The 15,837-nt window shown below is 42.2% G+C and overlaps 1 protein-coding gene across 1 annotated transcript; it reads left to right on the top strand.

Moving 5' to 3' along the window:
* Window positions 1–266: 266 nt before the first annotated feature.
* BHLHE40 (basic helix-loop-helix family member e40) lies at window positions 267–6,684 on the top strand. Its single transcript, XM_007430852.4, has 5 exons — window positions 267–709; window positions 930–999; window positions 1,429–1,536; window positions 2,366–2,489; window positions 3,924–6,684. Exons 1-5 carry the CDS (start codon window positions 630–632, stop codon window positions 4,781–4,783), a joined length of 1,242 nt encoding a protein of 413 aa, XP_007430914.1. The 5' UTR covers window positions 267–629; the 3' UTR covers window positions 4,784–6,684.
* Window positions 6,685–15,837: the final 9,153 nt, after the last annotated feature.

Genomic DNA, 15,837 nt, shown 5'->3' with positions numbered 1-15,837 from the left:
CAGCTGCCGCCTTCCTTCCCTCTTTCCCTGCCTCCCGATAACGCACATCGCCCAGGCCCGCCCGCAAGCCGGCGAGCCGGGCGTGGGAGGGAGTGGGTGGAAGAGAGGGATCGCCCCATCACGTTTCGACAGCGGCGGCTGCCGCCTCCCTGCGCCTGCCTGTGTGGCCGGGAGGGGAGAGGGAGGCTGGAGCGTTGGCCAACACGTGAGGCTCATGTGATGAGTGAGGGAGAGGCAGCGCTCGTCCCTCCCTCCGGTAGCAGCCAGACGTGCCTGGAGTCACAGGGTAAAACGCGTCGCTCCCCTCCACCCCCTCGCTCACATTTAACCCAGCCTGCAGCCTTCCAATTACTTCTCCTCAGCTCGCCGGCGCAGGGGCGCCCCTCTCCAGCCGCCGCTCGAGCGCTGCCAAGGAGCCGGGGAGGACATGACCAGCTGCCGCTGACTTGACTTGACTTGACTTGACTTGACTTGACTTCGCCCAGCGCAGCCCTCGGCATCCCCTGCTCGCGCCCGGTCCGGCGACTGGGGTGGGAGGCGACCCGGGTCTCTCATTGGCTTCGCCTTGAGTGGAAGGGCTGTTCCGGCCGGCCGGGTGCCAAGCGAGCCTTCGGAGAAGCCGAAAGCCCATGGAGCGGATCCCCAGCGCTCAGCCTCCTCCCGCTGGTCTGGGCAAGCTGGCTGCGCTAGAGAACGGCGACATGTCCGGGTAAGGAGGGTTGCCGACGACAGGCGTTGCTGTTCACGTGAAACCGCTTTCCAAGCCCGAGTGAGCTGCCCGGAATTGGACGGCGGCCCCGAGGACCTTCTCTTGGAGGACAGCCACGACTGCACTAGCCCTGGGGGAAAGGGAAGTTCGTGCTCTTATCCGGCTAGTTAAAGTAGTATCTTTTTTTAAAAAAATATCTTTTTCTTGTTGTAATCAACAGGTTGGACTTTGCTCACATGTATCAAGTTTACAAGCCCAGAAGAGGATTAAAAAGAGGGGACGACAGCAAGGTAAATGCAAGGCATTCTTGCTTCTGTTTCTTCCCACCCTGAGTGAATAATTTTGCCCACTTTTGGAGTCTACTGTAAAGGTGCTTGGGGATTTAGAAGGAAAAAAAAGCCCCACCTGCTTGCTTGGGAGGAGAATGTGTAACTTCAGGGAGGGGGTTCCAGGATAGAGCGTTAGAGGATAAAATTACATTATCAGAGTAGCCTCATGCTGTGAAAAACCTTTGATTAGAAGTGTTCCATAAAGTACATTCCTGAAGATGTCAGTGATAGAAGTATTTTGGTTCAGGAGATTTTCCTACTGAAAAGGAAATGTTTCCGTCTTCTTCCACTCAAATTCAGTTTTTACTCAAAGCCCTTTAGAAAATGATGTTCTGAAATAGTTCAATTCTGAGTGATGCCATTTTTTCCCCTTCCTAATTTGCCTTTCAGGAGACCTATAAGTTGCCTCACAGGCTGATTGAGAAGAAAAGGCGTGATAGGATTAATGAATGCATTGCCCAGCTGAAAGATCTTTTACCAGAACATCTCAAACTTACAGTAAGTGAAAATCTGGCCACTGTCCAAACTCTTCTTCCTTTTCGGAGAGGTTGGGCTTAATGGATTTTTGTATGGATAAAAGTGCCATCTGGAGGATTCCTGGGTCACTGCAGATGAATGGGCTGTGCTTGGTACTATTGCAGTCTTGTGCCTCCTATCAGTGCTTGGTTTTGTGGCCAACGTAATTCTCAAGAACTTGCATGCGATTTGGAGCATATAGTACCTTAAATCTGACAGGAGACCAAGATTCATTTTGGAATGATTGGATAGCTTTGATTGCATCCTTTTTTCTATGTTGCTTCAGATTTCGTGTTCTAATTTATCAAAAAGCTCCAGACCTTTTAAACAAAAGTTTCATGTTTCTTGTTTGGTATCTGTGATAAGATACGACTGCGATCAGTGCCTGCACACTTAAAAAAAAAAAATAAGGGGAACATTACTTAAATGATCCAGCTTTCATTTGAGAAATGAGTCCCGATTTGGGCTTTGTATTTTGGGATTGGTTTTTTTGAAAAAAACTTTATCTTGGAGTTGAAATCATTGTGCCTGGAAAACAGCCAAAGAGATATGTAAAAATTTTATTCCTTCCAAGTTTTTTGCCTGAAATAGTCATATAAACATAACTGTAACTCTTGTTTATTGTTGTTATATTATTATTCACAGTGTAGATTTGAGTAGCTTTTCATCAGAATAAAAGTGGATTTTATTGGGAAATATTATGCTATGTTTAGTTCTGTCCCTGCCCATTTCCTTCCATACTGTGCCAGTATGTACTGCTCCCACGTTCTGTTTCCTTCAGCTGACCAACTCACTCCTTTCCTGTTCTCAGACTTTAGGACACTTAGAAAAAGCTGTTGTTCTTGAACTTACGCTGAAGCATGTCAAAGCATTAACCAGTCTCATTGAACAGCAGCAACAGCAGATCATAGCTCTCCAGAAAGGCTTACATGCTGGTGAGTACTTGGTCTTTAACACTTTTCCTATAGTCACAGATGCCTTTCAAATCCAAATCCTCTATTGAAAAAAATAGCCCTGCTCATTTCAACAAAACTTCTCATGGTAAAGGATCTCTCATTTATTCTTGCCTCATTTTTTAAAAGAAAGAAATATGAAACTTGGCAGCCTTTGCCCTTTCATCTTGAACTTCTTTTCATTCAGGGCGAGTTCTTTATTTGAGATCTGAACGTGTTTTAAAAAAAAGATTGGGCCACTGAGCCATGTATCATTTGTAGATCAAGAGGAGGACTTTTTCTTATATAGTATTCCAGCAACCTAGAAACCTGGATTAGTTACTGCAACTCTAAACTGTCAAGATGTTTCCTTCCTATTTCTTTATCTTCAGCCTATACTTCTGTTATCTTTTAAAGCAGTCTTCCAGATGTATTGGGATGGTAACTCCCAGAGTTTTATGAGCTGCAGAGTTTGGAAGTTGCAGTCCCAATTAATTGGGAGAACATCAAGTTGGGAACAGTTTTTTAAAGTTTAAATTCTTCTCTATTTTGACCCAGCATTTCCTTCTATAACTGAAGGAACCCTTTGCTTGGACACTACTACCAGTAGCATAAAGAGACTGTCCACATTAAGTGGTAATTCCTCCTGTAATCCGTTCTACAAGGTAGACGCAGTAACGCTATAGGAATTGGGGAGAGGGGAATCTTCTGAAGAATGACTTCTTGGGCCAAGAGCTCCCTGCTGCCTCTGCATGAATCGCTATCAATATGTGAATAGCCCTTTTTTATGGTAGTGTGACTTGGCACCAGGAATGTTGAGGAAGTCCGTATGAAAGGGCGGATCCATCGAGTGGAATAATCTAAACATTGAAACATTAAGCAAAATGTGCAATGACACGGGGTTAGTGTAACGGGCTATTTTGCTAAGTTGATTTGTGCCTGCTCTCATTGAAGCCTGTAGTACTTTGGGGTCTCCATTGATGTTTCAGTTTCTAATTCACTAAAAACAAAACATCTGACAAGACAGGATCCTAGAAAGGATTCTTCTTCATTCCATTTTATTTTCATTCTGTTCTCACCTGTTAACTGGAGACTTACCTGATAAAGAACCAATTTCTTCAACGCTTGTCCCCCCACCCCCACCCATCCACTGGATTTTAAATGCTCTTGCTGGACCAGAAGCAAAATTCCAGTGGAGTGATAGTTTTCTCATTAACTTCAGTAAAACCTGGATTTCACCCTCAAGAGGCCAGATAATTAACCCACTAAAGTAACGTTTCTTTTTGAAGCAGTTCCCATGTGCACACTTACCTGGAAGGAAACTGTGGTAACTGAATGGCTTTTCAGTAGATATACCTACTTAGGGCTCCATGACATTTTCATGTTTACTGAACCTTTTTGGTATATCAGATTAATTTCTGGCTAATGTCTCTTCAGATGAGCTGCCATCACGGAGTCTTGAATCTAGCCAAGAGATATTTCGGTCTGGGTTCCAGATGTGTGCCAAAGAAGTGTTGCAATACCTGGCCAAGCATGAAAACACCAAGGAACTGAAATCATCTCAGTTCATGACCCACCTGCACAGAATGGCAGAAGCCCTGCAGAGTGGAATCAGCCGAAAGCCTGGAGATGCCATCCCAAAACTTACAGATCTGAAGGAGAAATCTGTATCTCTGACCAAAGCTGCTGAGGCACATGGGAAAAACTGTGTGCCTGTGATTCAGAGAACTTTTGCCCACTCCAGTGGAGAGCAGAGTGGTAGTGACACAGACACAGACAGTGGATATGGGGGCGAACTAGAAAAAAGTGACTCTAAATCTGATCCACAGTATTTTAAAAAGGACACGGAGCTCAAGTATGCTGCCCAAGAGAGAATCAGCTCTATTAAACAAGAAAACGAGGATCCGCCAGCAAAACGGACCAGGATGGACATGTCAGAGGATGAAGACCATTTTAGTAATAACATACTTGGCTCTTCCTCCAACAGCTGCTTAGGTCCACACCCCCACCAGCCTCCCTTGTGTTTGCCTTTTTATGTTTTCCCTCCCTCAGCGACAGCCTACCTGCCTATGTTGGAGAAGTGTTGGTATCCGGCCTCTGTGCCTATCTTGTATCCAAGCCTCCCAACATCCACTGCAGCACTTTCAGGGTTAATGAACCCAGAGAAAATGTCTTCTCCTTTGCTACTGCCTCATCGACTCCCTTCACCTATACCATCCCATTCCCCCATGGACTCTACTGCTTTGCTTCAAGCTTTGAAGCAGATGTCTCCTTTGGATCTGGAAACCAAAGACTAAACAAGAAGAGCCTTTCTCTTGAGATCTTTTGTTCCATTTGGTTGAGTTTGAAATTATTTTGGATTTGTCCCCATTCTAAACAGTCTGAATGAAGAGGGAGGGAGGAATATCATGTATGTTTACGGAAGCCCAAGTCCTAGAAAAGATTTCAAAGATGCGCCCCAGTTAGTGAAAAAGAGGAGAGGTGTATGTGATTGTTATATTAAAATAACGTTTGGATACGCTTTTAACTTTCAGCTATCTGAGAAACAAGTCAGCTAGGATTATATTTTGAAGCTGTGAAGGAAAACAAAAAGATTAAACAGATTTAGAGAGTGTGCAGAAAGAAAAATGTGGTACGTCTGATGAGGACTTTTCAGGTAATGAACGAAGGAGTCAAAAAAATCAGAGTTGGACACAGTGGGTTCCCTAGCCTTCTGGTGCCATTAGTATCTGAGATCTGTAACTTAACATCTAGATACATACACATCTATTATAACATTGCTATGAATCCTTTTAGTAACAATCATAGACTAGTAAAGCACAGTAAGTGGTTCAGGGAAATTTTGAGACTAGTTTCTTGCCCACTTCTGCTGAATACAGCCCTCCCCGCCCCCCCCCCCCCGGTCTGGAAGTTTTGTATAGCTTGAGCTGCTAGATAGGTACTGCTCTGGGGAGGCCATTTTGAAAAAATAACCCATATACCCTTTTCCTTATAGTTGTTTCTCCTAATTCCTGGACAAGAACTAGGCAAGGACAATGGCTACCATGATAGTTAGATACTAGTCCACCTCTGATTAGCGTAAAGTGTCATCAAGCTGATACTTTGACATGGGAATGGCTGCTACTCTGGACCCAAGGCTGTTGTGAGGTATTAGTAGAATCCTATTGTCTACTCTGTTCTCAGTTTTTCCCCAGGTGTTGTACCACCAGAAAATAATCAAAACTGTTTTCTATTCTAAAGTAGTTTCATGTCTGTAGCTGAACATACAATTTCATTCTTTCAAACACCAATGTAAACTAGTATCTAAATCAACAACATAAAATATGTTATAATTTGACACAACAGAGGCCTTTGTTGGAATATTTTGAGATAACTGGTAGTAGCCCCTCACATGACCAGGTTTTGCAAATCCAGAGCCATTTCAAGTCTACCCTTTCAGCATCTTTTTCCTAGATCTGCAGGGATCTGGGGGTAGCATTTTATAGTAGAACAGGAGACAGTGTTCTTGGTTGTAGCATAAACGAGAAGGAGCAGAGATGAATGTGTGTGTGCGCACATCATATTTCTCCACCTACACTCATCCAATTGGGGCAGTACACAAATTCTCTTGCAAAACTAAATGAATTTCTGGCTAGGGCAGAAGAGTATGGGTTGGAATCCTTCCCTCTGCATATGTTGAGTGAAACATTTTTAAAGAGACAATCTCCTGCTAAGGCAGGTTCTTGAAATTGGAAGGTTGTAAGAAGTGGATGAGCAATTCTCTCGGTAAGGAGAAAGAATCTATTCCTCACGTGGTAAAGGAAGCAGGTGGTGGGATTTTAGGATAGAGATCAGATGTGATATTCTGGGGCTTCATCTTGCAGTTTAAGAACCACAGCCACTCCCAGGGATGAATTGTGAGTCGTGGGCTGTGGTCTTTGCCTACTGCTTGCCATATTGGTTGCTGAAGTATGACATTGGATGAGAGAAAGACCATGTCAAAAAGTGGGATCAGTAATTTGTTTTGAGAAATGCAGAAAGCCGTACCATCCTATGATTTCCCCTTACATTATTGCACCAACTGCTAAAATGCACTATGCTCAATTACAGGTTGTGTTTGACCATTTATATTTTATTGTTGGTTTGAAAAACCATGGTTTTTTTGTACACAGTTGTTGCCTTTCTTTGTAAAATCTTATAAATGTGTACATATACATATTATATGTTTCAGAAGTCTATTATTTGTAAAACTACTTGAGTACAAAGAAAGTGGGAAATACGAATGTATTCCTGTTTTTCTTTTTAAGGAGGGGAATGCCTTGTTCTTCCTCTAGGGAGAAATAGAGTGTTTATATTTTTGGAACCTTCTTGAAGGTGGGTATAGTGTAAATATTTTTATCAGAGTAAAAGTTAAGTAGTTTAAAAATACTTAATAAAATTATTTTCCTGTGGAACTTCAGTTCTTGTTCCTTTTTGCGTTTGAAGAACCTGTTGATTGTAGTAATAAACTGGAAGTAGCACATCTAGGGCCTGATGCTGCAGAGAAGTAGAAAAGCAACCTAGTCCAAAATCCAACTTTAGTTTAATTCTGAACTAATCTAACTGAGTTAGATGGGATAAGAGGTCAGTTGAGGTGATAAGGTGGGATATCAGTGTTCTCATGCTAGTTCCAGTTTCCCATGTGGGTCTTTGGTGCTATTGTTAGACTGTGTCATATGCTCCCAGCTCCTTTTTTTATCAAAGACATGGGGCTAGGGTGGCCCCATGTCCTGTGTATTGTTTTGTTTCTATTTCACCTGATCACCAATGTTCTTGGGCCAATTACAAAATTATTTAAAATAGGAAAAGCAATAAAAAAAAAGATTAACAAGTAATAGAAGGATTATAACAAAACCAAAAGTACTGTCCCAGTATTGTCTGTCTGTCTGTCTGTCTGTCTATATCTTCAATTTATGTGGCTGCCCATCTCACAAGAAATGATTCTGGGCAGTGTACAGCAAAAGATATAAAACAATAAACATGTCAAACCCAGTCATATTACACACACACACACACACACACACAAAATTAGATCAGCAAGGGAGCTACCTCAAGATCTCACCAGTCCTCTGAGATCCCCCAGGCCTGAAGACGCAGGCAGGTCTTGAAGGACTTCTGGAAAATAAGTAGAGATGGAGTTGATCTCACTTCGTGGGGCAGAATGTTTCATAAGGCAGCTACCATGAGACATTATTTAAGATGTCTCGCGATTCACCTGGAAGAAGAAGAATATGTTAGGATGATGTCAAGGGATTAATATGGACACCTGGCACGTCTCCTTGAGGAGGTAATTCCATAAGCTGGGCCCCTCAGGGCCCTCACCCTTGTTACTACCTACCTAACTTCAGTTGTCAGAGGGTTCCAAAGGATGACCTCCAAGGATGAATGAAATATTTGGACAAGTACATATGAGATGCAGTGTCATCTCCTCCCCCCCCCCTTTTTTTTTAAACAGGGGACACTCTTTCTAAAGAGAATTCCAATTTAAGTCTGGTGAATATACAAGAGGCATAAGGAAATTGCTCATGAGATTTTGGTACCTGAAACACAGATTGAGCATCCACTTGGGTTACTTTCCTCACTATTATATTTCTATTTAAATTATAGTAATTATTTCTAAATTTGCATGTGTCCGTAAAATTCTACATATATTTTGACCATCTTTTCTACATTACTGAAACACAAGGGAAAAGGGAAAGTGAAGGCATTGCAGAAGGAACAAAAGACAGAACCCATCTCCCTCTGTGTCAAATAGTGGCACCACTGAACTATAGCAGGACAAGCTACTGCTTGCAGAACAATCCCATTAGCGGATCTTCTAGCTTACCTCAATGGGAAGCCAATTTTCCATTGTCTTACCTCTAAGTACTTCAGCAGTATTCAGAACTGAAATCCTTATATGCTAATTCCAAACACTTTGGTTTCCTTATATTTTATTATCATTTATTGTATTCTATTAATCAAAGAGAGAGAAAGAGTCAGTTTGGTGTAGTGGTTAAGGCACCAGGCTAGAAACTGGGAGCCCATGAGTTGTAGTCCCATCTTAGACACAAAGTCAGCTGGGTGACTTTGGGCCAGTCACTCTCTCTCAGCCCTAGGAAGGAGGCAAGGGCAAACCACTTCTGAAATCTTGCAAAGAAAATTTCAGGGACTAATTCAGGCAGTCACCAGGAGTCAATACTGACTTGAAGGTGCACACCCGCGCGCGCGCACACACACACACACACACACAAATCAAAATCTTGATATGGTAGTGTCTCACAGTTGGTCTATGGGTTCATATGGATAAGTGTATCCTAACCCAGCTCAGTTTTTGAGTCTCAGGCTCCTGGGATTCAGAAACAAAAAGTAATCAGTAATCCAAAAGCAAAACATCAGTAATCCTTCAATCCAAAAATTGAAGGACTTACCTGTCCATTGGTGTTAAAAGGTATGCAACTGCTTTCTATGCAGCTGAAGCTTTCAAATCATACCTGTCACATTAAAAGTAATCAAAGCTGGAAATTACAGATGCACAGATCAACATGGCAAGTTCCAACCTATCTAAAATATAGAAGATGCTTCATAGCAAATATACATGATTAAGAAGACATGTCTCTAGCAACAATTCCAGCATGCTTTCTTGGCCCATCAGGCTGAGCTAAATAGGAAACAGTGCAATCCATAGTCTTATTCCAGTCCAAAAGTAGATAACATCATCCATTCCAGATAAAGGTCAAGATTTTCAAAGAGGCTGCCACAGTTTGAACTAAGACATGAAACACACAAAGCTGAGACATAGACTCAGCTACTCCTTGAAATGCAAGAAACTTCCAGCCTCCATTTGAGTACACCTAGCACTAGTCAGCTCTGAAGACAAGCAAAACTATTAGGAGACCACTAGTTTACTTCCAAATAGACCATCCTGTGCAAGACACCTCCCCATACAACTGCCCACTCCTCTGTCCCTCTGCCTTCTGCTTTCCACATGCAGGGAACAATATTCCTATGGTCTAGGTGGTTGAAACTCTGGTTCAGAAGCAGAATTCCCAAGTCAAATTCAAGAACACTGGAATATGAATCTACCTCACCATTACGGTCTGGTTATTTAGCATCCAACCCAGTAGGTAACTCATTTTTCTCTTTCTCCTCCCCACAGGGATGATTCATAAGCTGGAACATGATATATTCTCAAGAAATAAGTCTATGTTCAACAATATCATTAAGCTTCTAACATGGGCCACATAGAAAATCTCTACAGGTGATATTTGGTCCATGGGTTAAAGATTCTACGTGCTCTAGACCATGGGTGATCCTCACCAGTGTCATGTGTCCATGCTTAAGCATATTATAGTGGAATAAAAAAAAAAAATAACAAAAAATAGCAATCCTCTTATTGCTGAGAGAAAAAAAGAATCCTAGCCATTACAGCCCATTACTCAACACCCCACTGTCTTGATTTCTATGTCCATTTCACATTTTTGAAGATTTCTTCCATTTTATTTTCTCTTTTGGGGCTTACAATGTGGAATAAGACCAATATATCACCACCACATGAGCAAGAATACTAATATTTCTATGTAAGCCATTCTGGGAAACTTTTAGCTGAAGAATAGGGTAAAATGCTTTAAATGATAACTAGAATAACAATGGCTCAACATCCATCATTTTATGGAAACTCTACAAATTATGTTAACAATACCACATGCAACTATAATATGTATGCTAACTGTACTCAAATTAGCCACATTTGGGAGAGGCCAAATGATACTATGAAGTAGCAGTAAATAATATGCAGAAATACTAATATTATTGGAGATAGCTCCTGTGGTTTTACCATGAACATTGTCCCAGCAATGAAATCATGAAAAGGTCTCCTTTCTGTGTTGGGGATTTTCCCAAGGGAGTACCTCCTCAGTAACATTACAGATATTTATTTTTAAGCACTCTGTTGCTTTGTTGGTGTCATCATTTTTCTTTGCAGAAATACATTCACATTTTTAATAACCATTCCTACTGTCTCAGAAGATTTCAAAATACTAGCATTTCCATTGCTGACTCTAGCAAAGTATCAGCCATTATGGTGTATAGCAGTAAAAGTGCTGGAATAGGATAGGGAAGTCTATTCAGATTCAAATCCCCACCAATACAGAACTCATTGGGACAGCTATTCTCTCTCAGCCCAACTTACTGAATAGTTGTTGTGGATATAGAGACCCTCATATCTCAGAAAATAGGTGTGATATAATTCTAACGAATAATTCAGAAAACTGCATGACATGCCCAGTTCTGGTAATCCTTGTAACTTCTTTCTGGAAGAGCAGTTCCTAATGACATACTTAGCTACTTTTGAAATCTGAATGGGAAATAACTTGTAATTTACTACAGGTGATGCTGGGGGCACTGTGCATGTACAGTTGCTTTTCTCGGAAGGAAAAGTCAAAGGCCATGCTGACAATATATATGCCATTGCATGCACCTAATTAACTCTCCGAGATGCTGCCAGCATTGAGCTTCTAGGGCTGTATAATATTAACTCTTCCAGTACAAACAATGGACCAAGAATTCCTTGAAATAACTTCACTGAAAACAGTAAGTAATGCTTAGGACTGAACTATGCATAATGCAGTTCCATCTAATGTTATTTAGGAGTAAGCCTTCTTTAACAAAATATATGATTGCTCTTTAATTAGTTATTCTCTTTACACTTTATACAGTGTCGGCAGTGTAGGAGAGCCTGTGTATGGTCTTTTCTACAATAGATAAGGGTCCCATGCAGGGGGATGCTTTTCAGTAAGCATTACAAAAGTTGTAGACTACTAGCCTTAGTCGCATCCGTGCCACATGCATCATTCCATACTATTCAGTTCAGAGTGTTGGCACATTTTGACCCGTATGTCACAAAGCAACCAAAGCTCAGTTTTACCCCAACATGCTCATGCTATTCTGTGCAAACTAGGATCTCCTAGACACTACCTTACAAGCCAACATACCGTTGCCTGTATCTCATCAACAAGTAGTTACTTCTAGTGTACTGACACACACCAGGGGTACTGAAAGAGATCTGAAAAGATCACTGTAGTTGTGTTTCACATGGAAAATGGAGTAAACGATTCCAAGTAATGCATAAATAAAAAAGGTTAGACCAAGTAGATGATTTTTGCGCATCTGGTAGAATGTTCAGTAAAGATTGAAAAATGAATGGAGAAATTTTAAGATGTACTAATGCTGGTAGAAAAGTAGAATTACCTGTGGTCTCTTGCAACTTCCAAGGAATGTTTGTTTTGTTCAAAGAAGCAAAAATGGCTGTGTATGAAACTGTATTTCTGATATATAAAACTGAGAACTGAGTACTTCAGGAGAAACATAAAAGTAAACTGAATGCAGTAGGAATGGGATACTTAAATGTGTATGGTAAAACAAAAGGAGATAATGTCAAGAATTAAGAGGGTGATGAATGAATGTGGATTGAATACAAAAGTGAGTGACCTGTATGAAATCTGCTGAGGTGGTTTGCTCATGTAAGAAGAATGAGTGATGACTGAAATGCAAAACCAGTATGTGAAGGGAGAGTGAATGGAATGAAAGGAAAATTGAGAAGCAGTGGTTGGATGGAATTGATGAGATCCTCAAAAAGAGAGAGTGAGAAGTTTAAAGAGCTAACAGCAAGGTGTGAAATGGTAGAAGCATTTGCAAGGATAGAGAAGTATGGTGTCCATAGTCAATGAAACTGGAGTAAATTAGATTTAGCTATGTTTCCTTTTCGTTTCTTCTCCCTTGTCGTTAATTTCCTTGGCTTACTATTTCTTATTCCTTTTTGGTACTTACCCTGAAAAAGAATAGTGTGATGGGTATGTACACCTGCAATACTTTCAGGATAAGTCAGAGAGATAGAAAGGAAGAGACAGGAGCAAGAAGAAACCAAGCCCATGCAGATTAACAGGCATATCGTAAGGATCCCTTGAACATAATTGAAAATACGGAAAAAAGCATGGTACCAGGTGTCTTGTGAATAAAGGGAAGCTCATTTATATTAGAGACTGACTAAGTCACAGACACAGTGAGCTTGAAGACCCCTAACAGGTAAGCCTGGGAAAGTGTTAATTCAAAATCCAAAGTCCTCATGATGGTTTGTTTGTTTGTTTTTTTAATTTGTCCCATGAATAAGGTCTTCTTTACTTATCCCCAGAAGGAAGTTGTGTTTAGGCACAGGGCTGTTTGCGTGGTGCTCTGATTTCCTCCCTTGGAAAATCCTACAGAAGTGCCCTCTTGTTATATAACCAGCTCAGCAGATACAAATGTCTATGCTAACGTGCCTTCCCGTTCCTGTCTGTCCTCCTTTTGCCATGAACTAGTTTTCACCCAAAATGATCCTCAGCATGTGAGTATACTCTGTCCTGGCTGAAAAACAAGGATCAGATTAGGAGGAGGGAGGGAGGGAGCATCAAAGAGTCTCTGTGCAGCTGGAGTTATCAGCCTGTGAGGGGGTTGCTTTGCGCACCGCCTTCGCACTTGGACTGTTCAGACAGGGTGTGTTAAGTTCCCCTCTCCTGGCTTGTTTTCATGGTCTCACCCAGCTCTGACCTGCCTCAAATGTTGACACAATGTCACGTTTCCGACTCCAGTCTTTCATGTGCAGCCGGAGGCTAAATACGGCTGCTGGTTCCTGGAAACAGACGTGCCTGGCACCCTGTCAGTAGAAACCCAATCCCCATGCGGGCTTGGCACAGCAAACTGAATAACAAGGCCATAGCTCTTTCAGCAGTGTTTCAGCCATAAATAGGGCTCCCTGAGCAAGCTTCTGGGAATGTAGCAACATGATGAATGCTTTCTTTCCACAGAACATGAGGCTGTGCAAAAAGCAAACGTGGGAATGTAGCCACAGATGACAGCAGAAGGTGCATAATCCATGGTGGGAATGTTTAATGCAGCTTTCCTCAATGTGCTGCTTCCCTATAGGTGGGAATATTGGTCATGGTTGTCCTAACTGCTCCTACGTACTAATGGCCAATTTTTGTCTCTGGAGAGTTACTGGAAACACATTCTATTTTCAACTGGGAAGAAATTATAATGTGTGTGTGAATCTATTAAAACTGAAGGGGATCACAAAACAATGGGTACCTCCACCCAAGGACTCTGTGCCAGCTGAGGTTGGTCAAGAGCTGAGCTAGTTTATTTTCAGCAATGTATTTGAAAGTACAATTAAAGTTACTTCCTTTTTGCTCTGCTAAAGCTGAGAGCTCCTGTGTCATCCTGCCTCCCAGTCCCAGGCTCAACCCAGACTCTCCCATTTCCCCATCGGTGATCAGTTGCCATAGTGGTTTACAGAGACCCTATTATTTCTCAACTTTTAAAAATGCAGCCAACAGCGCCTTGGTGGCTTCCTAGCTCTCTGCATAGTTACAGCTCCCATGTCTGGAGAAAGAATTGGAGTGATGCACACTTTATAAAATAAAGCTTGAAATGGGAGGGAGGGAGCGGCAAGGCACTGAGCACATGAAGTGTGCACTCTCCAATGAATCATATGGAAGGAGCAGTGACCTGCTTATGGTGTTTTCAGTGTTTTGAGGGGTGGTGGTGGTGGTAACGAAGTTGTCCAAGGAGTGGATGTGGTCATAGATTGGCCCAGTTGAAATTCCTGTGCTAAAGTCTGCATATTTCAGTCTCTGGGCCAAGAAAAGACTTCCCCACAGTCACAAGATGTGTCCCTGGAGATTCTCCCACATCCATACTAACATTCTACTCTTCAGAGAGCAATACTGGTTTGTCTCAGTTTTGAGGTTACTTCTGCCTTTTACACACAACATAGACACACACAAACTCACACCTTCCTGGACCTCCAGTGCTCTTCTCTCCCTTTCTGGCTCATGATTCCAAGTGAATTTCCATCCCTACTGCTATTAATACCACACCCTTCTTTCAGGCTTCCCCAGTCCTAGCGTGTAGGCAAATGGAGAAGGAGGCTACAAGGAAAATGCTCTCCTGCTGGCACAAACTGTGTTTCACTGTTCGCTTTTCTGAATAGCTTTGGTTGCAGGTAGCTACATGCAAACTCACAAAGCCAATGTTTACCCCCCAAATCAGAAAATACTGGCATTAGATTACTACACATGTAGATTTTTTTTGCCCCCTGTGTGGGATAAAAGCCAGGCACAGTGTGAAGGCCTGACATTTTGTGCTTACCCCTGTAACCTTAAGCATTTTCTCAGAAACGGGATGCGTTCTTGTCCAGAGAAATTCAGCAGTAACTGAGAGGCTCTCATAATTTTAGCCTTTCATCATCTGTTTGGGAAGCTACTATAGGCAGATGCTGTTTTCCTGGAGGAGAAATCTAGTCATGTGCTCCAGTTGCTTCTTATCTTAAGCGCCGACCAAGGTCCTAAATTAATCTCCTGCAGGGGTAGACAATCTTTTGGTGGCCAGGCACTGACTTTAACAAGGAGCACACTGGGAGGAACATGTTGTAAAATGATTTGGGACTGTGGCATGCATGTAGATTTTCTTTTTTCTTCTTTGGGGAGTCAGACAGAGGGCACTGGTTTTTTAGCCTTTACTAAGCTTATACTGGAGCTTTTTAGGCTTTGTTTTGTTTAGCCTCCCAATGGCCAAAAACGCTTTCACTGATTAAGAGACCTCCAGGAGTTGCCCCAAAATGGTTTGGAGGCTGCCCGTGCGCTCCTGCTAATGGGAGGCTGGGGGAGGTTGATTTATGTGTTAGGTTCTGGGAACATGCTTACCATATACAACGCATGTTTGCAAAGGGCTCTCAAAGTGTACACATAGACACACATATCTGCTTTTCCACCCCTCCTCACACACGGTGGCAGAAGAGCTGCCTCTTTATCTCTAAAGCATGCAATGACAAGTGCTGAGTGTTTTTGCAGGGCTTTGAAAGATTCCTTGAACTGTGTCCTAGTACAAAAGAGGCTTTGAAATGAGAACTATGTTGTCATGGAGTGATTCGGGCCAGCAGCCCTGGTATGAACCAGAAAATTGTGACTTTAGCTGCCTCAGCAATAGAAATCTCATTGCAAGTTGGCTTCTCCTTTCACAGTTAACTGAAGTGATATTAGAGGCCTTTATATATTCTCAGGAGAAGTGCACTTGAGGAGCTGGAAAATGAATGCTGCACCAACGCTACTTCTTTAAGCACTTCTCTCTGGCCCCGGATACTACAGGCAGAAGGTTGTTTCCAGCAAAGGCCGTTCTGCCAGTTCAGGTAAAATGAGTCACTGCCTCTCAGGTCATGTAACTGAAACCACCAGTGTCAAGAAATGGTGACCCTGTGAAATGAGATATTGGCTTTGGGTAACCCTTAGCTATGTGACAACAGGTTCATGTCAACCTCATCAAA

This window comes from Python bivittatus, unplaced genomic scaffold (assembly GCF_059951505.1).
Source record: "Python bivittatus isolate LINGU-HERP-01145 unplaced genomic scaffold, Pbiv_v1 ctg000080_np1212, whole genome shotgun sequence".
In the NCBI taxonomy this organism is placed as follows: Eukaryota; Metazoa; Chordata; class Lepidosauria; order Squamata; family Pythonidae; genus Python; species Python bivittatus.
Note: the sequence above shows the minus strand (reverse complement) of the source record. Positions and strands in the feature narration are given on the sequence as shown.